The 26,441-nt window shown below is 43.6% G+C and overlaps 1 protein-coding gene across 1 annotated transcript; it reads right to left on the bottom strand.

Moving 5' to 3' along the window:
- Positions 1–1,895: 1,895 nt before the first annotated feature.
- On the bottom strand, positions 1,896–21,605 carry LOC119821757 (T-cell-interacting, activating receptor on myeloid cells protein 1). The gene is made up of 7 exons (XM_042055573.1): positions 21,572–21,605; positions 15,354–15,389; positions 13,276–13,560; positions 11,802–11,854; positions 8,556–8,690; positions 4,459–4,553; positions 1,896–2,013 (listed from the first exon to the last, which is right to left on the bottom strand). The coding sequence occupies exons 1-7, from the start codon at positions 21,603–21,605 to the stop codon at positions 1,896–1,898; spliced, it is 756 nt and encodes a 251-aa protein (XP_041911507.1).
- Positions 21,606–26,441: the final 4,836 nt, after the last annotated feature.

Genomic DNA, 26,441 nt, shown 5'->3' on the forward strand with positions numbered 1-26,441 from the left:
TTTTACCCATGTGTATTCTTGGTGTTGCAGGTCAGAAGAGGACCCTGGGTAATTCTGTCATTGAATTTACTAATGGTTGGGAACCACCATGTCGATGCTGGGAATTGAACTTGGGTCTTCTGTAAGAGCAACAAGTACTCTTAATCACTGAGCCATCTCTCCAACCCCAGGACCTGATTGTTTTCCATTGAACTCAGGAAACAAAACAAAACAAAACTAGACATGGTGGAATGTGCTTCTAGTCCCAGTGTTGCAGAGTGAAGCCAGGAAGATCCCCAGGCTTGTTCACCAGCCATCTTAGCCTATTCAACAAGTTCCAGGCTAAGTGAGAGCTTTACCTTGTCTCAAAAAACAAGGTGATGACCCCGAGAAATAACACCCAAGGTTCCCTTCTGTCCTCTGCATGTGTCTGCACCCTTACCCATATGTGTAGCCAGCCACCTACCCACCCACACATATATGGGGGGGAGAGAGAAGGGGAGGGAGGGAGGGAGGGAAAATGATAGACTGAGGGAGAGCAGAGGGATGCTGAGTTTGGAAGCAATTAGAATCAAGAAAATGAAGCCTAAGGCATTGCCACTCACCCCCGGTTTCTGGATGTTTTGAATCATCATTCTTATTTCTTGTTAAAGACCAGCTTCCTCCACATGGCAGGGACAGATGGTCCTGAGGGCTCCCAAGTTTTAAAGAGCGTGACTGTGCGCAAGAGAGGAGCTGCAGATGCTCCTCCTCCATCAGCTGCTCCTGATGAGACTTAGCCACTATGTCACAGGGAGGCTGTGTTGCAAGAAGAGGGGCCAGGACGGGTGGCAGAGGTTCCCTTAAGAGCCATAATCCTAAAACTTCTGCATGGGCCGACCGTGTACACAGCCCAGATGTGTGTGTTTTGTTGGCTTGCTGCAAGCTTGAGTCACCTGGGAAGGGGAACCTCAATGAGGAGTTGTCTCTATCAGACTGGCCTGTGAGCATGTTTGTGGGGCATTTCCTTGAACGGTTGATGTGGTTTGGTGCCACCCCTGAGCTGGGGGTCCTGGATTCTATAGGAAAGCATGCTGAGCAAGCCAGCAGAAGCAAGTCAGTACCTAGCATTCCTCCATGAGCCCTGTTTCAGATTCTGCCTCCAGGTTCCTGCCTGGAATCCTGGCCTGACTTCCCTCAGGGATGGACCTGTGACATGGAAACGTAAGAGGAAACACACCCTTTCCCCCAAGTTGGTTTTGGTCATGATGCTTTATCACAGCAATTGTAATTTGCAACATGACGGTGTTAAAAGATGGGGCCTCTTGGAGGTAATGGGACCAGTGCCCTTATAAAAGACCCCAGAGATTTGCTATCCCCTTCACCATGCAAACACACAGGTGTGAAGCCAGGTGTGGCAGCTCTTGTCTGGAGTCCCAGCTCTCGGGAAGCAGGGGCAAGAGGGTCACCAAGAATTTCAGGCCAGCCTCAGCTATAGAGTCAGATCTTGTGTCTGTGTGTGAGTGAGTGTGTGTGTGTGTGTGTGTGTGTGTGTATCTGTGAGTGAATATGTACAAATGAGTGTAGATGCATGGGGAGGCATGAAGGTGCAGAAGAAGGCATCAGAACCCTGGAGCTGCGATGTGGGATGTCCTTCTGTATATGTGTTGCTTTTATTGGCTAATGAATAAAGCTGCTGTGGTGACAGGGAAGAATATAGCCAGGCTGGAAGAGATATATAGAGAGAGTAGGCAGAGTCAGGGAGACTCCACATAGCTGCCAAAGGAGAAAGACACCTTCAGGAAACTTACTGGTAGGCCATGGCCTCATGGTGATACACAGATTAATAAAAATTGGTTAATTCAAGATGTAAGAGTTAGCTAGAAATATGCCTAAGCTGTTGGCCAAGCAGTATTGTAATTAATAATGTTTCTGTGTCATTTCGCGTGAGGGTGACTGGTAAATGAACCATCAGTCTCTGCCCATGGAACTGGAGTTACAGGTAGTTGTGAGCCATCAGATGTAGGTACTGGAACCCAAGCATTGGTCTTCTGTCTGCAAGAGCAACAAGTGCTCTTAATTGCTGAACCATTTCTTTAGTCCCATTGGTTGGCTTCAATTTTTAAATTATTTTTATTTGTGTGTGTGTGTGTGTGTGTGTGTGTGTGTGTGTACATCTAAAGGTTGGAGGACAACTAGTGGAAGTCAGCTGTCTCCTTTCGCCATGTGGGTCCTGATGATATAACTCAACTCATTAGGCTTGGCAGCAAGCACCTTTACTAGATAAGATATCTCATAGGCCCTGCCCCACTCACCTTAAAAAGGCAGCAACACAAATTGAGCGGCGGTGGTGCACACCTAACCCTAACCTTAATCCCAGTACTCAGGAGGCAGAGGCAGGTGTATCTCTAAGTTTGAGGTCAGCCTGTTCTACAGAGTGAGTTCAAGGACAGTCAGGGCTATACCTATCTATAGCTTGTCTAGATGGAGACTTGAGGTAAAAAAAAAAAAAAGCAACACAAAGAGGCCATTTAGCCATTTATGATGCAGTTGGGCCCTCAGCAGACAATAGAGCTGTCCTACATGCATCTCAGACTTCAGCCTCCAGAATGTGAACATTTGTTATTTATAAGTCTTTCAGTCTATGGTGCTTTGTTACAGCAGACTGGATGAAATGAAACATTCTCTCCTGACCTCTCATGCCCTGGACTTTAATCAGGAATATGCATGGAGGGGGTCATGATCTAGGGCTTATAGCCTAACTACTCAGACTTAGAAAAAAATCCTGACCCTTGACTTTAGAACCTTTGAGTTTGGTAATACAGGCTGTAAGCTATGTGCGTGTCATCAGCCTTTGTGTATACCTGCATGTCCCTCCCATGTCTTCATGCTTGCGTGACTCTGTGTAAGTTTTGGTCTGTGGTTCTGACATGTTGGTGGCTTTCAATAAGAATGTAGGCTTGTCTGTGGGTTATGTGTAGCTGTCTATGTGGGCCTCTGAATAGTACAGCACGTTCATTTGGCGTCCATCACTGTGTTTAGAGTGGTGATGACTCGGGCAGTAGAGGAGAAACCAGGAATTCAACCAAGTTCTGAGCATGTTCAGTATCCTTCCAAAACATTGTGGGATTTAGCCCTCCTACAGGACATACTGCGCCTACTATATGATATATAGTCCCAGAGTCTCAGTTTGTCAGAGATGAGAAGGTCCTCAGAGACAATCCCATCCAAGGTTTTTGTTTTTGTTTTTTTTAAAAAATCTTCCTTGATACACTAGAACATAGAGTTGTCTCTCCAATTCTTATCCTGGTAATTTTTACAGATTTACACAATGCATTGGTCTAGAACGAGAGTTGACTAACTACGGCCCTCCATTTGTGTTTATAAATAAAGCTTTATTTGAACATAGCCAGCTATGCTTATTTACGTATCAGTTATGGATTCTAAACTCTTATATCCATAAAACCGAAATCACCATTGCTTGCTCCTTTTCAGAAAGAAGAAAAAAGGTCTGCCTTCTGAGGGTCTAGGACTTAACAGATCTGGGATTTATATCTGAGCCTTATGACTTTAGAAATATAAATAGTTTTGATTGTGAATACTTTGGGTCTTTTGTTCATCACTGTAGAAATGAGAAAAATGACTGTCTCATATTCCTTCCACCTTTCCTCTGGATGTTCACAAGCCTCTGATTCCACTGTGGTTCTGCTTCTTCCTTGGGAATTGCTGGTGTATTGGTCCATGAGGAGGATGGAGCAGAAGTGGGGAACGAGGTTCAGACAGCTGTAGGTATGATGGAGAAAGCCCTCCAGGGATGACTTTGGTAAATCTGTTCAACTTTATTCCACAGTATATGGAATATATAGGATTGGAAAGCCTGGCAACAAACTTTAATTTACTTTAAGTGGCACGCTTCTGTCATAAGCCTTCTTATGTGACATCAGGGTCCCATAGCAAAGCTCCTAGTACAAGCCTTAGTCACCATATGTTCAGTAGAGGAGGCCTCTAGCAGGGAACTGTGGCAAGGGTCACCCTAGAGATAAATCAGGCTTCCAGGCTTAGGGACTGCTTTCAGATAAGGTCAGTGCTCCAGGCTCAGGAACAGTCTCCAGATAAGGGCAGGAAGTTCTGCTGGGGAGAAGGGAGTCCCCATGTCCTTGAGGTTTGGAAAAAGCTGCCAGACCATGATAGACTGTAACCTTTGACCAGTCATCATGGCCTCCCAAAATCCCACCTTGATATTTCTGGAAAGGTAGGCGCAAAGACAGGCTGACAGTTATTATTCTTGATGATGTGGTCTTTTCCTGGTCACAGATAGGATTTGGAGAGTGTCCTCTTTATGGATTCATTACTGTAATTACATAACAAAAATTTTCCTCATAACTATTGCTTGTCTTGGCTTATAGATTGAAAAAAGCAGGCAATAAATGCTTGTTTTATGCTTTATTCAAAAATTATTGTTGTGTGTATGCATGTGTATCTTTGTGTGGGTATGCACACCTAAGTTCATTTGCCCAAAGAGGCTGGAAGAGAGCATCATATCCTCTGGAGCTGGACCCAGTCAGTGTAGGTGGTGAGAACCAAATCCATGTCCTCTGCAAGAGGGATGTGCACTCTTAACTGATGAGCTATTGCTCTCTCCTCTCTCCATTTGTAATACAGTGCTATGTGTCCCAGCTGGCTTGGAACTCACTATGAAGCCAAAGATGGCCTTAAACTTCCGGATCCTCCTTCCTCCACTTTCTGAGCGCTGGGATAACAGGTCTGTTTATGTACTGGAGATGGAACCCAAGACTTTGGGTACTAACTGAGAGCAAATGTTCAATTTTTTTAAAACTCCCATATTCAACACTTCTATGAGTTAGTTTTCTAGCCTCTTCTGAAGGGAGTCTATGATTTTTTTCCCCTAACAGATCCACTAAATAAGATCCCCCAAGCCCTCCCTTTTCTCCTTGGCTAAAAGTCTGTGAGTCTGTAAGCCTGGAATTGTCATTATCAGTCTTAGACTCATAGGAACAGCTGGTCTGAATAATAATAACACAGAAATAGAAATGGAGATGAGAGGCAAAGGAAGGGAAGCTGAAGTGGTTTTCATTATGTGGATGCAGGCATCTGAGGATGTCTCTACAGCTCTGCGTTTTCTTCAGCTTGCTTACATAACCAACCGACCTTCCTTCCTTCCTTCCTTCCTTCTTTCCTTCCTTCCTTCCTTTCTTCCAAGGTTTTCTTACTTGGATTTTTCCTTTTGTCACTTCAGTCCAAGAGACTAAACTAAGCTAATTGTCAAAGAGGGTATACATAAAATATCAATTAACATCTAGAAACATTAGCCCCTTCTCTACTCAGACCCAAATTGGAACCTACATCTTAGGTTAAAGCAATTCAAGGCAGGTGTGGTGGCACACAACTTTAATCCCAGCACTCAGGAGGTAGGGCAGGGAGATCTCTGAGCTTGAGGCCAGCCTGGCCTACACACAGAGAGAGAGAGAGAGTTCTAGAATTGTCAGGGCTACATGGAGTAGTCCTTGGTCTTGAAAACAACAATAAAAACCAATTTCAAATGGGTCTAAGAGATGGCTCAGTGGGTAAAGATGCTTGCTGACAAGCCTGACTATTAAGTTTGATCCCTGGGATCCACATGGTGGAAGAAAAGGACGAACTTCCACAGGTTATGCTCTGATCCCCACATGTGTGTGCTCACTCACACACATGAAAGAAGTGTAATAATAATTTTAAAAACATCTTAAAAGCTTTCATATGCACCAAGTATTGCAAGGGCTAAAAAACACCATGATATTGTATGTATTTATTATGTTTGGTAGCATAAGTTTTACCATATATTGACTACTAGTGAATGTCTATTTAATAAAAGTGTGGAAAAAGCACACAGGAATGAAGCTAGGCATGGTGGCACAGCCTCTAATACTAGCACTTGGGAGATGGAGGTAGGAAGATCAGGAGTTCATGGTTATCCTCAGCTTAGTTTGAGGTTAGCCTGGGCTACCTAAGACCCTGTCTCAAACAAACAAAAAAGCATTACATAGTGTTTGCCTCTGGTGACGGCGAGAGAGGGGAAAACAAACTAAAGGTAGAGATATGGGTAGGGAATATATCTCAGTCAGAAGGTACTTGCCTAATGTTGGTTAAGTCCTGCATTTAAGAATTAATACCACAAAAAACTTAAAACAAAAAGAAAGGTAGAAGAAGAAGAAGAAGAAGAAGAAGAAGAAGAAGAAGAAGAAGCATGAAGAGAGGAAGAGGAGCGTAGGAGGAGGAGGAGGGAGGAGGAGGAGGAGGCGGAGGAGGAGGAGGAGGAGGAGGAAGGAGGAGGAGGAGGAGGAAGGAGGAAGGGAAGAAAGAGAGAAGAAGAAGAAAGTAAGAAGAAGAGATAGAAGAACAGGAAAAGATAAGAGATAAGAAGAAGAAGAAGAAGAAGAAAGCAAAATGTCGCTGTCTAGACAATATCAGGCAATGCGTTTCCATTCATATTTTTTATTTTTCATTGAATAAATTATTTTGAAATACAAAATTTTAAAATGGGCCAAGCATGATGGCACACACATTTAATCACAGTATTTAGCCGGCAGAGGCAGGTGGATCTTTGTGAGTTCAAGGCCAGCCTAATCCACATAGCAAATTCCAGGCCAGCCAGGGATACATAGTGAGAACCTGTTTCAACAAACAAACAACAACGATAAAAACCCCAAACACCAAAAAAAAATCATAAAAAGAGAAAATTATTCAAAAGCTTCTCATGAGCTAAGAATATTTATATAGAGGATCCAAATGTTCACATTTCCATTTCTTCCTATATTAAAACAATGCCTTGCAAAGTCGAGTGACAGAACATTGGAAGGAAAGTGTGTGTGTGTGTGTGTGTGCCTCTGAGTGTCTGTGTGTCACTTGCGTGTGTCTGTATGTTTGTGTGTGCATATATGTGTGTCTGTCTCTGTGTATGTCTGTGTGTTTGTCTGTCTGTGTGCATTCCTGTGTGTTTCTCTATGTGTGTATGTTGAGATATGCTCTCTGTATGCAGCTCAGGTTGACCTCAAATTCACAGTCTTCTGTTTCAGCCTCCTGAGTGTTGGATTCCAGGTGTCACTCAGCACAGCTGGCTTCATGTTCATATTTACACACGTGATCACTCTCAGTGTCACTGAAACAAAGAAGTCCATGCTAGAGAAACCTTACAATGATGCATTTAAATAATCAGACTGGGGTGTCTAACTGATAGCATACACCCAATAAACTCAGGGGTAGCTTACCCATTTAAGGCCACACTCCTCCCTCTACCTGTGGGGCTTTTAGAAAGGCTCCAAATACCCAGGTTGCAGTTGAAATCAGGGTACATTTTGTTTGTTTGTTTCTGGAGACAGGGTTTCTTTGTGTAGACCAGACTGTCCTTGAACTTAGAGATCCACCTACCTCGCCTCTGCCTCTCGAGCGCTGGGACTAAAGGCATGATATATATATATATATAAATTCGTGTTGTGTGTGTGTGTTCCTGAGTGTGTATATGCAGGAGTCCTTGGAAGCCAGAAGAAAGCATTGGATCCTCTGGAACTGAAGTTACAGCTGGCAGCCATCATGTGGGTGTTGGGAATGGAACCCAGGTCTTCTGTAAGAGCAGTACCTGCTCTTAAAGGCAAAGACATATCTCCAGCCCCCAGGGTGCATTTTTTTTATGAATCTCTTTCTTGGTGTCAGGCCAGGCTGGGAGGAATAAACCCACGGAAGAAACTGAAACTTAGGGCTGAACGGTTAATATGGGGGTGTGGGGGACTTTCCTGTAGGCAAATTCCCAGGAGAGCTGTAGCTGGATCGTTTGCTTGTTCTGTTATTAGTGTTTTTGAGGAACCTATACACTGTACTAGTTCCTGCTACAATTCCACTACTGGATGCACTAATTCACACCCCCACCAACAGTATATAAAAGGGCTTATCCCTTTGTTTGTTAAAAAAAAACCATGATTTTTTCTGGTATCTTATCACTTACCTATAGCCTCCTCCTGCCTTGGAAAATTAGAATGGCTGGTTCTGAGAGAGTGGGATGGGGGAGGGGGAGATGGGTGAGGGAATATGAATGGAAAATGGAAGTATAGGATATGAAGACTTGAGGGAGAAGGAGGTGAGGGAGAAATAGGCTGGGGGTGGGTACCAATTGGTGATATTTAAATGGTGTCTTAGAAGAATGGAGTGGGAAGGAAGTGGGGCATGAAGCTTGCCAAAGACTGTGCATTCATTTACCTCTTGGGAGGCTCTTCATGTGGTGAACCTATAAAACATACCAGGAAGAAGAATTTACATATATGTCTATGTTTACACATCTACATGTGTGTGTGTTTGTATGTGTGCATGTGTGTGTGTGTGTGTGTGTGTGTGTGTGTATGTGTGAACAGCAGGATGTCACTATGTAGCTCTGGCTGACCTGGAAATGATTGTGTAGACCGGGATGGCCTTGAGTTTACAGAGAGTCACCTGCCTCTGCCTCCCGAGTGCTGAGATTAAAGGCATGTGCCCCTCGCCCACATCTTATCAGAATCATTCTCTTGCCTCTCTCTCTCCCATGCGTGGATAGATAACTCTTTTTAACTCACCTTGCTGAGTGCATCTGTAGATAAAGTAGATGGAGACAAAGAGGAGAGAGATGCAGAGGCAGCTGAAGGTGGTAAGGATGATGAGTTTGCTGTTTGATGGTCGGGGGAAATTTCCTCCACTTCCTCCCACTCCATCTGTACATCAGAGACAGAAATGGCAGCTGTATCATGCGATACCCCTGAGAGTACGTGTCGGAAGAGCTGGGGAGGGCTGGACAGAGCCTCACACACAGGAAAAATTCCATGTGAGCATCTCACCCATAAATTTGATCGTTTACCAAGAAAGAGTCACAGAATCAGTTTGCTTCCCCAAACAGTTTATCTGAGCGGTTAAGAGGCTCCAGACACAGTGTATGGTGGCACACTCTGAGAATCGCAGGACTCCAGCCAGAGGTGGGAGGATCTTGAGTTAAAGCCCAGCCTTGGTGATACAGTAAGTTTCAGGCTAGCCTCAAGTGCGTGTGAAATCCTGCCTGAAACTAAAAATAAGAGCCTGGAGCCAGAAAACCCAGTTATCAAACTGGTGGCACTGTCTTGGGTGGCTGTGGCACCTTTTGAATAAGAGGTCTAGCCCTGCTCAAGCAGGGCCATGGGGTGAGGGGAGTTAGAAGGATATAATCCAGTCCTATCTTCTCACCCAACCTCTTAGCTTTCTGGTCATTCAAGATATAAATAGTCAAGGCTCCTTGTTGGATATTTTGGTGTCCATTCTTTTAAATTTAAAGACATATTTATTTGATGTATGAGTGTTCTATTGCATGTACACCCAGAAGAGGGCATCAGATACCACTATAGATGGTTTTGACACCATGTGGGTTCTGGGAATTGAACTTAGGACCTCTGAAAGAGCAGTTGGTGTTCTTAACCACTGAGCCATCTTCCAGCTCTCATCCATTTTTTTTTGAGACAGGGTCTCACCATGTATCCCTTGCTGGGCTGGAACTCACAGAGATGCACCTGCCTTCTGTGTGATGACTAAAAGCAGGCATCACCACAATATTGAGTACCCAAGTTGGTAATTTATTCTCTCTCTCTCCCTCTTCCTTTATCACCTCCCTCTCACTATTTATTACTTAATAAGCTCATTCATTCAAAATAGAAAATATAGCTACCATAGATCATTCTCCAGAATGTACTTAATGAAAATATGGGAAATTTTCATCTATCAATTTGTGGGACTCTGATGTACAGTGTGGGTGTTGAGGAATGTATTCAATTTGTAATAATCATTACGCAATGATTATTATGCACCTTGAGTACAATCTTTGTCAATTAAGTGTTTTTTTTTTTTAAAGAGAAAACATTTCACTATCTAAAACACAGTGTCTTCACTTAAGGTTTTGTTTTTTTTTTTTCCGTTTGTATGTTTTTCGAGACAGGGTTTCTCTGTGTAGCCTTGGCTGTCCTGGAACTCACTTTGTAGACTAGGCTGCCTCAAACTCAGAAATCCACCTGCCTCTGCCTCCGAGTGTTGGGATTAAGGCATGCACTACCACTGCCCAGCTTTAGTTTAGAGTTTTTATTGCTGTGAAGAGACACCATGACCATGGTAAGTCTTGTAAGGGAAAACATTTAATTGAGGGGGCTTGCTTACAGTTTCAGAGGGTTAGTGCTTTATCATCATGAAGGGGAGCATGGTGACAGGCAAGCTGGAGCTGAGAATGTTACATCTTGTAGACAGCTGGAAGCTGACTGTCACACTGAGGGAAGCTTGAGCAAAAGAGACCTCAAAGCCAGAGTTCACAGGGACAAACTTCCTCAAAAAAGGCCACACTTGCTACCAGAGCCACTCCTGTTGGGGGCCATTTTCCTTCAAAGCACTACATGTAGTAACTAACATCATTTTACATCATTCTAACCCACTTTCCAAAATCCTGAAACCCTTACAACATATAAATAAATGACTTTGTTCTCCCACTGCAATGCTGTCAGTGGAGTCTTATTCTGTTTAACAAAATCCATGGTCAGTTTAAACACCTGTGATGGTTAGTTCGAATCGTCGCTTTGACACAATTTAGAATGGCCTGTGAAGAGAGTATTGTGGTACGGTCTAGATCATGTTGGCCTGTGGGCAATGGGTGGAGGATGGATTTGATTATATTTACAGGTAAGGAATGATACAGCCTAAAGTGGGTGGTGCCATTCCTTATGTTTGGGTCCTGTATTGTATATATAAGTGTAGAGAAAATGAGCTGAGCAGTAGGCTTGGGTGCATTCATTCTCTCTCTGCTCTTGACTGTGGAATTGTGAGTTCTTGGCTGTGAACATGACTAGCTGCCTCAAGTTCCTGCCTTGATTTCCTTGAAGAATGGGCTGAAACCTGGAATTTTAGCAAACTCTTTCTTCGCTAAGCTGTTGTTTTGTTTTGGTCATATGTTTTATCCCAACAATAGAAATGAAGCTAGGACAGGACCCGAGGTGTAGGTACTCTTACCCCCCTCCTCTTGTACTCTCCCTCGTTCTCTGTTCTCCTTTCTACTTCATTCCTCCATTCCAGAAACATGCTTTCTGATATTGTCTTTTCCTGTTCTATACCCATAAAGGCTCATCTTCAGATGTCAGTGTGATTGGGTATGTCTCATCCCCTTACAACTGTGATGGACAGCTGCCAAGTAGCTTCATGAGGCTAACCTTCTTTTAGTATTCACATTCCTATCAACTCCTCTGGCCTTGAATGCAGATACTTAGGCCTAGCTTCTAACCAACAAATATGCAAACACAACAGAGTGTCATCCCCACGACAGTATGCTATTATCTAAGAACCTCACTTAAACCAGTGCAAAAGAGGAGATTTTACCCCAATCCAGCTTCCAGAAGAAAATGCAGCCCTGAAAACTTGCTTGTAGCCTTGCGAGACCCAAAGCAGAAAACTCAACAAAACCTATTTGCCTCCTGACCCATTCAAACTGTAAGACAAATAAATGGATATTTAATGGGGCTAAGGATGTAGTTCAGTTGGTTGATTTATTATTTAGTTGGGTTAGATCCCCTGGTACCATGGAAACTGGGTGAGGTGGTTCATGCCTGCGATCTTAGTCCTTGGGTTGGAGAGGTGAAAGGATTAGAAGATCAAGGTTGTCCTTGACTACGTTAGGAGTTCAAGGCCAGCCTGCTCTACATTAGACCATGTCTAAAAAAATGGATGCTTTTAACTTCCAAATTTGTGGTTATTTTCTATATAGCTATAGACTACTAAGCATGATCACTCACTATCTATGATTTTCTTTTTAGGATTTCATTTCTGACTGTCCTCTTCCTGAGTATTGTGATCACAGATGCTCCAATCATGTGCTCACTGCCTTGAAATCAATTACACATTATAGCCCTAATAGATTTTAATTCACAGTCATTAGAACTCCGTATACTCATATTTAGCTCTAAAACCCCAGTGATAAGTTGTTGCTTCCAAGCTGTGACTTCTGGTTTGTTGTGTATTCATTCATCTTCTACTGATCTACTGACTTTACATTACATCAGATTTTCTACTAATTCACTCTTCTGAGGTTTTCATCTCTGATTACATCATTGAGGCCTATTTGAAATCCCTGGCCAGAACCTCATCCCCTGCACTCAGCTCCACATCTCCAGTCCCCTCTGAGGTCTTGTGGCTTTATTGCTTCCTGGAGTCTCCAGCCGAGACCCATTAGAAAAGAAGGAACATGTCCACAAAGGAACTGATCTGACCATTTGGGAAGCGGGTGAGTGGGAGGGGAACTTAGCGAGGGGTCAATAATGCCAAGCAATGATATACTTGAAGGAAAATGTCATTAAACCTATCACTTTGTGTAAGAGTTGCATAATAATACAAATTTGACTGAAAAAGCAAAGCAAGTCATGGTGGACATATATAATGACAGCACTTAGGAGGGTAAGACAAGAGCATCAGGAGTTCAAGGCCATCCTTAACTATATAATGAGTTAAAGGACAGCCTGGGCCAAGGCCAACCTTGTCATTGTCATTAGTTATAAATATAATCACTTACATCTATTTATTAATTATTATAACAACTGTTAGAAAACTAAAAAAAATGAAGTTATAAATACAGTTAAATATACAATTATAAAATATAATTATAGCTAATTATACTTATAATTATTATAGCATTATTATTTTAAAACTCAAGAAGCAAGGCTAGGAAAATGACTTAGTGGGTAAAGGAACAAGTATTAGAGACCTGAGTTCAGATACCCAGAGCCCATGTAAAACTGGATTGGTGCGTCTGGTAGTACTGGTAGTCCCAGCACTCCCTCAGTGAAGTAGGAGGTGGAGACAGAAGGACCCCTGAAAGTTCTCAGGCCAGCTAGCATGGAGTACATAGCAACAATGCAAAAGGAGACTCTGCCTCAAACAAGGCAGGAGGAAGACCATCATCCAAGGTTGTCCTCTGATCTCCACATGTGTGCCATGTAACCTTGCACCCACACATACACATATATCATACACACACACACACACACACACACACACACACACACACACACACACGCACACAGAGTTTGAGGATTGGCTCGATGGGTAAAGTTGTTTGCTATTAAGTGTAATGACTTGAGTTTGATCCCCAGACCCACACAGTGGAAGGAGATAAGCAAGTGTCACAACTTGTCCCCTGACCTCCTCACATAGGCTGGGGCACGTATGTGTACACACATGCACGCACAATAAATAAAAAAGTGTAATTTCAAAACATATGAGGAGAAGGTCTGAGGCTGCTCGGCTCACCTGTGACCACCAGCTGTAGGTGCTGACTCCGTGCTGACCACCTTTGGGAGGCTGCTGTCTTGTAAGCACAGAAATAGCCCCCAGCATCTTCAGGCTGCACGTGAGTGAGGTGGAACTCAGCCTCCTTTGCCACTGATCTTAGCTCCTGCTGGTACCCAGAGTTGTGCAACTTTCCCAGAGTAACTGTAACGTTCTGGAAATGAGTCCAGCATCGGAGAGTGACGTTACTTTTGCATCTGACCACAGAGCTGGGCCAGGCACTGATGGAAGGCCTGGGAAGTTCCTCTGGAAAGAATTCAGAGTTAATTGACTCTCCATCACGGTTAAACCTCTCCTAGAATTTTAAGGATTAAAGGTGTGATGGTTAATGTCAATTATAACTTAATGAAGTCTTTGATCACCTGGGAGACAGGCTTTTTGCCCATGCTTGTGAGAGGCTATCTTGATAGTCTGACATGGAAAGACCCATCCACTATGGGTGGCACCATTTCTTAGACTGTGGTCCTGCATTGTATAAAATGGAGAGGGCTAGCAGGAGGACTCAGCTGCTAAAAGTCTCACTGCCAAGCCTGAGAGCCCGAGTTTGGTTTCTGAGACCCACACTGGTAAAGGAGAAAACTGACCCCCATATACATGCTGTGACATGTTCATGTCCCACAAACCCATATACATAAGTAAATGCAAGGATTTTTTTTTTAAAAGGAGAAAGTGAACTGAGCATAAGGGTTCATTGCTCTCTTGTTCTTAAATATCCTTTCTTAAGGCTGGAGGGATGGCCTGTGACTAAGAGCATTCCAGGGGACCCATGTTAAGTGTCTCTCAACCAGCTGTGACTCTAGTTAGCTCCAGAGCATCTGACATCCCTGACTTCCAAAGGCACAGAATTTATGTACACAAACACACATACATACACATAATTAAAATATTTTTATCTAAGTTTAGGACTGGAGAGACGGGTCATGGTTAAGAGCACTAGCTCTGTTTTTGCAGAGGACCCAGGCTGGATTTCAGAACGTACACAACAGTTTACAGTTGCCTCTAACTCCAGTTCCAGGGGTATCCAGTGACCTCTTCTGGCTTCTTTGGGTACTGCACACAATGGTATATTCACACAAATGGGTGAAAACACTCATATACATAAAATATTCTTTAAAAAGTTTTAAAATAAAATTTTATTGAGAGAGAGAGAGAGAGAGAGAGAGAGAGAGAGAGAGAGAGAGAGAGAGAGAGAGAGAGCGTGTGTGTGTGTGTGTGTGAAGTGCGTGTGTGCCACAATGTGGATGTGGATGTCAGAGGACAACTTCTGGGAGCTGATTTTCTTCCTCTACTATGTGGGCTTCCACATTGTTAATCTTGGCAGCACCTGCCTTTATTTACTGAGCCATCTTATCCTGCCCACTCTTTTCTTCTTGAATATGGATGCAATGTAACCAGTTGCCTCAAGCTCAGGTTGCTGTGACCTCCCCACCAGTAGGGGCTGCAACCTCAAACAGTAAGACAAACAAATCATTTTCTCCCTTAAGTTGCTTTATCAGGATTTATCACAGCAACAGAAAAAGTAGCTACTGTAAGGCAAAAAGCCCAAGCTCACTTTGGGGTTTCAGAAACCCACCAATCTCTGAGCTCAAAAACCAACCAATCCTTGATCTTGAAAACCCACCAATTTCTGAACTTGGGGACCAACTAACCTTGAGTGTGGAAAAACACCAATTCCTGATCTCGCCTTAAGCTCAGGACTTGAAACCCCATGGATTCCCACCCTGAAAAATGCTACCCCCTCTAAGAAACCCTACATAGAATGCCTGTCTGCTGCTTAGTTCTTCGCTGCTTCTCATCCTGGCAGAGGCGATCACTCTCTTCTGTCTGACCCAGTAAATCTCTTGTGTGAGGTTTGTTGTGTGGGGTGACTTTGGGGTATTCCCTGACTCCTGACTGTCAGGATACTTTTCTCTTCAGAGGTGCAGCACTGAAATTGGGGAACCCATTCTCCTCAGATCTGGAACATTTGCAGCTACTACAAAGGGAGAGGGTCACGGAGAGTGGAGCAGGGAACACATAGAGGTTGTGTGGAAACTCACCATTCTCTTCCTCATCTCCATAGCACAAGCACAGCCCTGGAAGAAGAGAAACGTCGGTGAGAGAGAGACTACATCCTCTGACTTGAAACACTACCTCCTGGCTGAGAGGGGAGTATATAAAAAAAAGTGGGAGTAGATGAAATACACAAGGCTCATGGAGTGAACGAAACCTGCAAGGCTCATGAAGCTTTCCCAGCTCAGGATATTCACAAGGGCCCACTTCCAGGTTATAAAGGCAGTCACCATTGCTGGAAAGAAAAGGCTCTCCAGTGTGCACAATTTGTGGGCAGTTCCAGGGGAGCTGCTTTTATCAGTTGTGACTTATCCTGGGGCGCGCTTTTTTCCTGATGTGGTTGACTGTGTAAGCCCAGCTCCTATAGTAATCCCTTATATTCCTGGCACAACTCACTGGTTTACCAAGATAGACTTGGGTAGAATCAAGGTAGGCAAGTAAGTGTAGGGCTAACTGAGTAACCTAGGATGCCACTTGGCTAGAGCAATATATACACTATCTTCCTCAGAATGCACATATCAACCTGGGACCCCTGCTTCATGCATATGCCAGGGTCCAAATAATGAATTATGTCATTCCTCCCTAAGAACTGTTGGGTGACTCCTTTTTTTGTGACCAAAAACATTCTGAAACTAAATGAAATGGCTCAATACAGGCTGAAGAAGTTTGAGGTGCTTAAGTGGTAAGTCAAAATATATCCTTTGAGTAAGCATTTAGGGAAAATCGCTCTTTACTGTATTATACCTATGCATGATTATGATCAGATGCATCTTAGGTAAAGATATGTACAACAAACAAAGGCTTACATATCTAAGCCTATCAATCAAATCCAAAAGGCGCCTGCATCCTGCCTCTAGCAACCAGTCCCTCTTCCTAGACTCACAAAAGGAAGCCCCAGACAGTGATCAAGGGCTCTTGAGCCCTCTAGGTCAGGTAGCCTGTTATGATTTTGTAGTCTATCTGACTTGTGATTTTTCTTTGATTCTGAATAAAGACCCTTGCTATTTTACCATTTGTGTATGTTTTCAGTTATTTGAACAAACACATACACACACATAAACTTGGAGACACCCGGTCAAGTCTGAGACCATGAGACAACCAGTATCAGAATCATTTCTTTGGTCTGTCATCAGTGTCCTATCTGGAGCGATATACATTTGTTTGAGTTCTCATCTGTTCTACTTTCATTCTGTTGCTGTGATAAAAACACTGATCAAAAGCAACCTGGGGAGGAGAGGGTTTATTTAGTTTCCACATCAAAGCAACAGCCCATTATTGAGGAAAATCAGGGCAGAAACTGGGAGGCAGGAACCATGGAGGGACTGCTTGTTGGTTCACTCACCTGACTCATATTTAGCTGAGGCTTTTATACAGCCCAGGCCCACCTGTCTAGCGATGGTGCCACCAACAGTGGGCTATGTAGGTTGAGTGGTTTTTGGGACTGCTGGCTCCAAAATAAATGCACAGAGACTTAATATTAATTACAAATGCTTGGCCAATAGTTCAGGTTTGTTACTAGCTAACTCTTACAACTTAAATTAACTCACTTCTACTAATCTACATTCTGCCACGTGTCATTACCTCTCTTTTACCTTGGTCTCTCTTTCTTCTGTTTCCTGTGTCTGGCTGGCAACTCTTCTGACTTTGTCTTTCTTCTTCCCAATGTCCTTAGTCTGGTATTCCCACCTAATGGTATTCTGTCCAACTACTGGCCAGTCAGCTTCTTTATCAATCCAATCATGGCAACATATATTCACACAGTTTAAAGTAATATTCCACAGAGATATTTATGCAGGAGGCTGGGCACTCCTGCATAAATTAGTGACCAAGAATTAAGATAATCCCCCATAGACATACCAGTTTGATCTAGGCAATTCCTTAGTGGAGGGTTTTTCCTCTCAGATAATCCTACGCCATGTCTAGGGTGTTGTCAAATTGACAATTAGAGCTAACTAGGAGAGAGCTTGAGGTTGGGCAAGAGGTGGTGGTAGCCATTAGAATGCCCATTGACTAAGGTCTTCTTTTCTCTCTTCTGAGGAGAGGAGTAGGAGGAGGAAGGAGGAACGCGATGAGAGGAGGAGAGGGGAAGAGGCAGACGTGACGGAAGACAAGAAATCATGCCTCACCTTTTACCTCCTTCCTTCCCTCCTCTCCTCCTCCTTCTCCTCCTCCTCCTTCTCCTCCTCCTCCTTCTTCTTCTCCATCATTATTGTTTTTTTTTGAGACAAAGTTTGTCCTGGAACTTGTTTTGTAGACCAAGTTGTCCTCAAACTCATAGAGATCTATATGCCTCTGTCTCCAGAGTGCTGGGATTAAAGGTGTGCACCACCACTGCCAGGAGGTAAGTGTTTTCTTAATTCTTGCTTTTAAATTCAGGATCAGGTGCTATGGAATAATCCTTCTGTACACTGTGAAATGTGTTGTTCTCATTGTTAATAAAAAGCTGACTGGCCAATAGGTAGGCAGGATTTTTGGAGCAGACAAAATACTGGGAAGAAGGAGGGTGGAGTCTGAGGAGTCTTGAGGAGACTCCATGAGATGCAAATTGAGCAGGATGGAAAGTGCGTACATAAGGTAAATGAGCCTTGGAGCAGCATATAGATGAATAGAAATGGGTTAATTTAAGTTATAAGAGCTAGTTGAAAATAAGCCTAAGCTATTGGCCGAGCATTTATAATTAATATTAAGTCTCTGTGTGGTTATTTGGGAGTCAACTGGTGGGACAGAACTGACTGCCCAGACACAGAGAGACTCTGTCTACAGCTGGGATCTAGCTCAACTGGCAGAGTGCTTGCCTGGCATGCATAGAACAGTGGCTTCTATCTCTAGCTCCATGTAGAGTGGGCATTAATTTACTTTCCTGTAGTTTTTGCCCTTGGAGATAGAGGCAGGATGACGACTTGGGAGGTGGAGGAAGGAGAACAGAATGAAAAACATACTAACTAAAAGTGAGGGACCAAGAATTACACATTGTGTTGTTCTGTTCCATACCTTATCCAGAATATGCAAATCCAGAGAGACAGAAAGCTCATTAGTAGATGCCAGGAGCAGGAGGTGTGGGGAGCTTAATGAGCATAGTGTTTCTGTGGGGGTGGTGACAGTATCTTGGAACTAGATAGAGGTGGTGGCTGCACAATACTGTGAATATACCAACTGTCCTTGCTGTGTACTATCAAGTCATTGGTTTTATGTTCTGTGACTTTTACCTCAGTAACTGTTTAAAAATCAATGTACCTTGGGTAATTTTCCCTCTCTCATGGAGATTTATATGAAGCCACAGCAGCCAGCTGCACAGGATCAAGCCGGTGCATACCTTTAATTCTAGCACTTAGGAGAGAGGCTAGTGGGTCTCTGAGTTTGAGACCAGCCTGGTCTACAGAAGGAGTTCTTGGGATAGCCAGGGCCACTCAGAGAAACCCTGTTTGGGGGCTGGGGAGAGGGGTTTCCAGCATTGAGTGGTGGGGGCTCTGAGGTTCCTCCCTTAGCTAATTGCTGTTGAGGGAAGGAGAGCCACTTTGCTTTAGGGGTGTAACCACAGGTAGGTCGCCTGTGTCCCATTGGGTGACCTCATACCTATAGGCATATGGTCAACACTAATTAAAATCAATGAGTTAAGAAAGGGAGGGAGGGAGGGAGGAAAGAAAGAAGGAAGGAAGAAGAAAAGGAAGAAAAGAAAGAAGTAATGAAAAAGAAAGGAAGAAGGAAGGAAAGAAGGAAGAAAGATTTGGGAGGGAGATGTTCTGGGAAATCCTGGAGGGAGTTAAAGAAGAGAGTGGGAATAAATGATTACAATGTATAGTATATGTGTATAATTTTTTCAAAGAATAAATATTTATATAAAATATATATGGGGTGGAGAGATACACGTGTTAAGACTGCTGACTGCCCTTCCAGAGAACCAGGTTTCTATTCCCAGCACCCACATGGTGGCTCCTGTCTGTAACTCCAGTTCATCTGCTCCAACAAGGCCACATCTCTTAATCCTTCCCAAATAGTCTCACCACCTAGAGACCAAGTATTCCAATGTATGAGCCTGTGTGGTTATTCTCCTTGAAGCCACCACAGTGAATGAGCTTTCTGTAGCACCATAGCTGCCCAGGGCCCTGCTTTCAGACCCTCAACACATGCAGTTATATGACAACAGAGCAAAGGAAAAATGGCCTGGCAGCATCAAGCTCAGCCCAGAGGCCAGACCCACAGTTGCCATCAGTGACGTTCCTCCCATTGCTGCCGTTCGTCAGCTGTGACTTTCTCCTACTTGTGGCGAGCTCCTGATACTGAAACCCATGTAAGCGTTTGTATTCACTTTGTTTTTTATTTAGTGAGTTACTATTGTGTGTACATGCTATGTATGTGCTCTTGTAAGAACTTGTGAGTGCCTGTGTACCACGGCATGTGTGTGGAGATCAGCTTGAAGGATTTGGTTCTCCTCCACTGTGGCATGGACATCCAGTGATTAAACTCTAGTCAGTGAAGGGCTCCAATGCTCCAAACTTGGCAAACATGGTACTGAGAGGCCCCCTGTTCTTCCCCCTTCTTTGGTGTCCCTTATTTGGCCATTTCCTTATCCCCAAAACTGACTGTCAAGGCTTACCACTAGAATCCCTAGCTAGAATTCTACTTTTTTTTTTCTCCTTAAAACCCACTCCTGCAGAGCCACTTGCTGCTGTTTCTGTCTGATTAAGATTCAGCCACCCTGTTTCTGTGTCTTGCTTAATATTAGATCTCTTTGTGTTGGATATTGGTGTTTGGGTGTGGTCTGTGCCTAATGGGAGTTCAGAAGGGAGCACTCTATGGTGGTGTATGCCTTTTATTCCAGTACTCAGGAGGTAGAGGCAGGTGGACCTCTGTAGGTTCCAGGCCAGCTCTGGCTCCCTAGTGAAACCCTGTGTGGTGGTTTGGATGAAAATGGCCCCTAGAGGTTCATAGGAAGTGGAATTATATGAAAGGATTAGGACATTTGGCCATGTTGGAGTAAGTGGGTCTTGTGGAAAGAAGTATTTCAGTGGGTATAGGCTTTGAGGTTTCAAATGCTCAAGCCAGGCCCAGTCTCTCTCTCTCTCTCTCTCTCTCTCTCTCTCTCTCTCTCTCTCTCCCTACTGCCTACCACTTCAGATGTAGAACTCTCAGCTACCTCCCCCCTCCCCAGCTGATGGTTTGCTGTCATGCTTCCCGCCATGAGGATAATGAACTAAATCTCTGAACATATAAGCCAGCCCCAACTAAATGTTTTCCTTTATAAGAGTTGCCATGGTCACAGTGTCTCTTCACAGCAATATAAACCCTGACTAAGGCCCCCATCTTTAAATACATAATTTAAAATAATTTAAAAAATGTCAAACAATAGCAACAATGAATGGTGCCCCCAAGCACATTGCCAACTGCTACCAGAAGCTACAAAGAGAGGAATGGAATAAGCTCTCCCTTTTCTCCTTCCAAAGGAACCAGTGTTGTCTACACCTTGATTTCCACAGCTCATGTAATCAAGAAGTTTATTTTTTCATTGTTCTAAACCAACAAGTTGGTGGCACTTAGGTACAGCTGCCCCAATAAAGCAACTCGGGCTGTATCAGGACATTTCCCAGAGGAGCTGTTCACCCTGGTCTGTGGCTGGAGACCCTCTGAAGAGAAGACACAGAAAGAAGCACTGACCTGGAGGGAAGATAGCGAGCAGTAAAATAAGAAGGAACAGGGCAGATGTGGCCTTCTGATTGCCATGTCCACACCTCTTGACCCTACTCTTGCACCAGGGAGGAACAAAAGGCCTCTTAAATGGGAGCTGCTGGATGATGCAACCAAGCCAGCAGCACCATCTTCCTCTTCATGTACTGAGACATCTACATGTGGGTAGGTTCAAACCCATGTTATTAAAATCAGCCCCAGGATGGGAATGGTTGGAAAAATCTGCATCTTACCCACAGCTCTGCATTCAGCATCCTGCATCTCAACCCCTTTCTAATCTGGTGGTATGACCAGGCAAAGTTGTGGGTGCCTGGAAGGAAATGCAGAGACTCTTATGGAGCTTGAACTTTTTGCAGTAATCAGTGTCTTTAGGTGTGGCACTGGTACAGATGTCCTTGAGACCCCCCCCCCCCCATACCAAGTCTCTCACACCCACACATAGACATTTCCATAGTCACCACCTTGATCCTGCTGTGAGTTTTTCTCACCCAAGCAAGCACTTGTCACAGCCCTGGAGACTCACCCAGGCAAAGCAGGTATATGAAATCTATGTCCATAGCTCTCCTTCTCCCTAAGCCAAGGTCCGGTGTTCAGTTCTCAGGAAGGATTGACAGGGCAGGAGGAGACCACAGTTCTCTCCTGGCCCTACTTTGTCCCTAGAACCTGCAGGCTGAAGTTTTGCCCTGATGCTTGGGTTGCTTTCATAGCTGTTTGCACAGTTTCCTTCCTGAACAGACACAGGAAGCAAGAAGCCTTGGATGATGACATCTCTGTCAGCCTGGGTGCAGCTCTGCCCACCCTGGGACCTGCCCTTCTCAACTGAAATTTTACCTAAGATGCTTTACATTTTAATTTGCTCATTTTTGACAATTTAATGCTTGCATATAGTGTCCTCTGTTCATATTCACCCCTTTGCTACTCCTGCCAGCCCTCTCCTTTCAAACTAGGCCCCTCCTATCTTTATACCCTTCCCACCATCCTACCCGTCTGCCTTTTTTTTAACTTTGTTTTTTTTTTTTTAAGTTTTACATTTTGGTTATCATTCTTCTCTGGTTATTTAGTCTATTTATTCTGTAACTATAGTATCTTTAGGCAAATTATTTTATGTCCTTCTGAAGTTATTCTTTCTTTGAAATTTTCATGAATGAGTACAGTGTATCTTGCCTATACCTTCTCAAGTCTCCCCAGCTCCTCCATCAAGCTCCCTCTTAATCTCATGTCTTTCTTTCAAAATCATTTGTTTTCAGGGCTGGGCAGATGGATCAGCGGCTAAGAGAGCATGCCTCTCTTCCAGAGGACCTCAGTTTGAATCCCAGCACCCATGTCAGGTGGCTCACAACTGCCTGTACCTCCAGCTGCAGGGAGAACTGACACATCTGCCCTCGAGTGCCTGCTCACACACAGACACACATACATACATAAAATTAAAAAGTAAAAATAAAATATTAAAATATTATTTATTTTAGGTTTACATACAAAGTGGTGCATTTCATAGACATTTTCATGCATATATATATCATTTATCTATCTATCTATCTATCTATCTATCTATCTATCTATCTATTTATTTAATGTATATGAGTGCTCTATGCTTATAGACCAGAAGAGGGCATCAGATCCCACTATGGTTGTGAGCCACAGTGTGGTTCCAGGGAATTGAACTCAGGACCTCTAGAAGAGCAGCCAGTGCTCTTAACTGCTGAGCCATCTCTCTGACCCCAGGGCTTTTGTTCTTCTTCATCCCTTTCCTCTGTCTCAGCCCTCTCCTATCTTCTCCAGTCCTCTACCCTCACCAACAGTCCTCCCTTTGCTTTCACCAGAAACAACCCTACTAAAATTGGACCCAGTCACATTAAGTAAAATATGCCAGGCCCACCAAGCCAGTGCCACATTCATTCTTTCATGCAGAGGATCAAGGAAGAAAAATGCCACAAATGAGGGACAGTTAGTGATGCCTGTAGTGATGAGGTGAGCAGGCCTGCTTTTCATCCTGCCCGGCTCCAGGCCACCTGGCTAGCTTATGCCCCGAAATAACAACACACAAATTGTATTCATTTAAACACTACCTGGCCCATTAGTTTCAGCCTCTTATTGGCTAATTCTCATATCTTGCTTTAACCCATATTTAGTAATCTGTGTAGCACCATGAGGTGGTGTCTTACAGGGAAGGATTCAGCATGTCTGACCTGGTGGCTGGCTTCATGGCGACTGTCCCAGAGAGGAGAAGCATGGCAATTGTCTAACTTCCCTTCTTCCCAGCATTCTGTTCTGTCTACTCCACCTATCTAAATCCTGCCCTATCAAAAGCCAAGGCAGTTTCTTTATTAATCAATGAGAGTCCTCCATCAGATGCCATATTCCTTACCTTCCTAATTGCTGTGAGAAAACACCTGACAGAAACAACTCAAGGGAGACATTGTTTTGTGTTCACAGTTTCAGTCCATCATGGCCTGGTGGAGGTTGTGTAGGGGGAGCATTTGCTGGAGGCTTTTCTCATCGCTCAGGGAGCTTGGGGTGGAGCAAGAAGCAGGCTGTCACAAATTTCATTTCCCTTAAGGCTATGATAAAACACTCCAACAAAGACCAGGACTGGTGGTGTACATCTTTATCCCCAGCATGCCCTAGGTGGAAGCAGGTGGATCTACAATTTAAGGTGAATTTAGTCTACATAGCAAGTTCCAGCACAGCCAGGGCTACATGGTGAGACCCAATTTCAAAACAGAAATGAAACAACCCAAATGCAATTTGATAGGCTTTATTTGACTCACAATTTCAGGTTAAAGTCCAGCATTAAAGGGACATTAAGGCAACAGAAACTTGAAGCAGCTAGTCATATCGCTTCCATGGTCAAGAGCAGTAAGTAATGAATTAATGCATATATGTTAATACTCAGCTCTTTCGCTCTTGGAAAATTGGGTGGCCCACACTGATGAATATCTTGAATGTCACCATAGAACCTTCATCCGGTGATGGATGGAGATAGAGACCCACATCAGAACACTGGACTGAGCTCCCAAGGTCCAGTTGAAGAGCAGAAGGAGGGAGAAGATGAGCAAGGAAGTCAGGACCACGAGGGGTTGGCCCACCCACTGAGACAGTATGCCTGATAATGGGAGCTCACCAAATTCAGCTGGACTGGAACTGAATGAGCATGTGATCAAACTGGACTCTCTGAATGTGGCTGACAATGGGGGCTGACTGAGAAGCACTGGGACTTGTTTCTACTGCATGTACTGGCTTTTTGGGACCCTGGTCTATTTGGATACACACCTTTCTAAGCTTGGATGGAGGGGGGAGGTCCTTGGACTTCTCACGGGGCAGGGTATCCTACCCTCTCTTAAGACTGGAGGGGGAGGGAGGAGAGTGAGTGGGGGAGTGGAAGGGGAATGGGAGGAGTGGAGGAAGTGGAAATTTTTGAATGGAAAAATAAAAATAAAAAAAATTGGGTGACCCAAGAAGTGGTGCCATCCAAAGTCAGAGCAGGTCTTCCCACCATAATTAAACCCAATTAAGAAAATCCCCACAGATATGACCACAGGCCAATTTAATGTAGACAGTTCCTCATTAAGATGTCCCAGGTGATTTAGATTGTGTCAGGTTGACAATGAAAAGCAACCATCATACAACTATAAACCTCAAGGTCTACCGTCTGTGACCCACTTACACAGCCATGTTGTCTGGGCACATGAGCCCGTGGGGTTATATTTCACACTCACACCATTAAAGATGTGGAAGGTGAACAGAGGAAGGCAGATTGGGGATGAGAAAGAGTAACAGAGGGGTGAATCTGACCAAAGTTCATTACATGCCTGAACCAAACAGTCATAACAACGCTTTATTACAAACTAGTACTTGCCATTGATAATTTTAAAAAGAACAGACAAAGTGTTCATTGAGAATATATTTGGGGACTAGAGCAGTGGCTCAACAGCTAGGAGCACTTACTACTGCTAGAAAAATCTTGTTCCATTTTCCAGCACTCATATGCTGGCTTACAACCATCAAAACACTCATATACATGAAAATTAATAAATCTTTAAAAAAAGAATATAAAAATATATGTAAGAAACACATAATAAATATGATGTATATCGAGGTAAATATATAACATATATTCCAGATAACCAGCAGTGCCACAGAAGATACTTAACATGTATATTCTTGTTTTGTTTTTTGAGACAGGGTTTCTATGTATATAGCTTTGGATGTTCTAGAATCACTCTGTAGATCAGGTTGACCTCAAGCTCAGAGATCTGCCTAAGTGCTGAGATTAAAGAAAATGCAAACTGGGGCTGTGTATGGTGACACATCCCATTTAATCTCATCATTGGGAAGAAGAATTAGATGGATGTCTGTGAGTTCAAGGCTAGCCTGGTCTAGGACAGTTACGGCTACATAGTAGAAACATCCTGTCTCAAAAACACCAAAAGGAAAAAGAAAGTGTTAGAAAGAAAGAAAGGAAGAAAATACACACACACACACACACACACACACACACACACACGTTTGTTTCTATATAAATACTAATGTGTCAGGTAAGCATCTGTATGCTGTGGAATATTCCTTTACACTGTGTGAAAATGTGTCACTGTGATTGGTTTAATAAAGAGCTGAATGGCCAACAGCTAGGCGGGAAGAGGTTAGGCAGGACTTCTGGGAACAGAGAGGTCTCAGGGAAAGTATAAGGCGGGTCTCCAGTCAGATGTGAAAGAAGCAGAATGGGCAGTACAGAGTAAAGGTAACCAATCAGAGACAAGTAAAAGAACATAGATTTAAAAATATGGGTTAATTTAAGTTATAAGAACTATCTAGGAACAAGCCTAAGCTAAAGGCCAAGTTTTCATAATTAATAAGTCTCTGTGTGGTTACTTGGGGGCTGGCAGGTGGAACAGAGAAAGACTCATTACATCTGTAATCAAGCACGGCCTCTATTCTATGTGAAGAGTCAAAATGAGGCAGCCGTCATCCTGTGCTGGGGTGATTCCCACAAAAGCTGGCATCACGGTTGCACAGAAATTCACAAGGATAATTTTGTCCAATTTCACCAAGGATTCATTATTCTCCTGGGGCATTGTGGGGCCTGTGGGTAAAGAAAGTCAGAGGTTAATTGAGAGGAAGACAATCGCTAAATTTGGGAGATTCCCACCCACACCCATTTCCCACCCTTCCCATCTGGAGAAGTTCAAATGTCCTTCCTAAACGCTTCATTTGAAGGGAGAGACAGAGTCTCATAGTCAAGCTGTCATCAAACTTGCTCTGTAGCCAAGGATGACTTTGAACTCCTGAATCCCAAATTCTGGGATTACAGGTGTACACCATAAATTATAAACTGTTTATGCAGAGCTGAGTACCAAGTACTCATGACTTCATGACTGACATCTTTAACTCCAGTT

This window comes from Arvicola amphibius, chromosome 8 (assembly GCF_903992535.2).
Source record: "Arvicola amphibius chromosome 8, mArvAmp1.2, whole genome shotgun sequence".
In the NCBI taxonomy this organism is placed as follows: domain Eukaryota; kingdom Metazoa; phylum Chordata; class Mammalia; order Rodentia; family Cricetidae; genus Arvicola; species Arvicola amphibius.

Bases quoted from the DNA above. Each gene is read 5' to 3' on its own strand.
- LOC119821757 (XM_042055573.1), bottom strand. From the start codon at position 21,605: ATGGACATAGATTTCATATACCTGCTTTGCCTGG. The intron at 15,390-21,571 runs GTGAGTCTCCAG...CTCTTCTTCCAG, and splicing joins CATATACCTGCTTTGCCTGG to GGCTGTGCTTGTGCTATGGA. The intron at 8,691-11,801 runs GTCAGAAATGAA...TCTGATGTACAG, and splicing joins CAATACTCAGGAAGAGGACA to ATGGAGTGGGAGGAAGTGGA.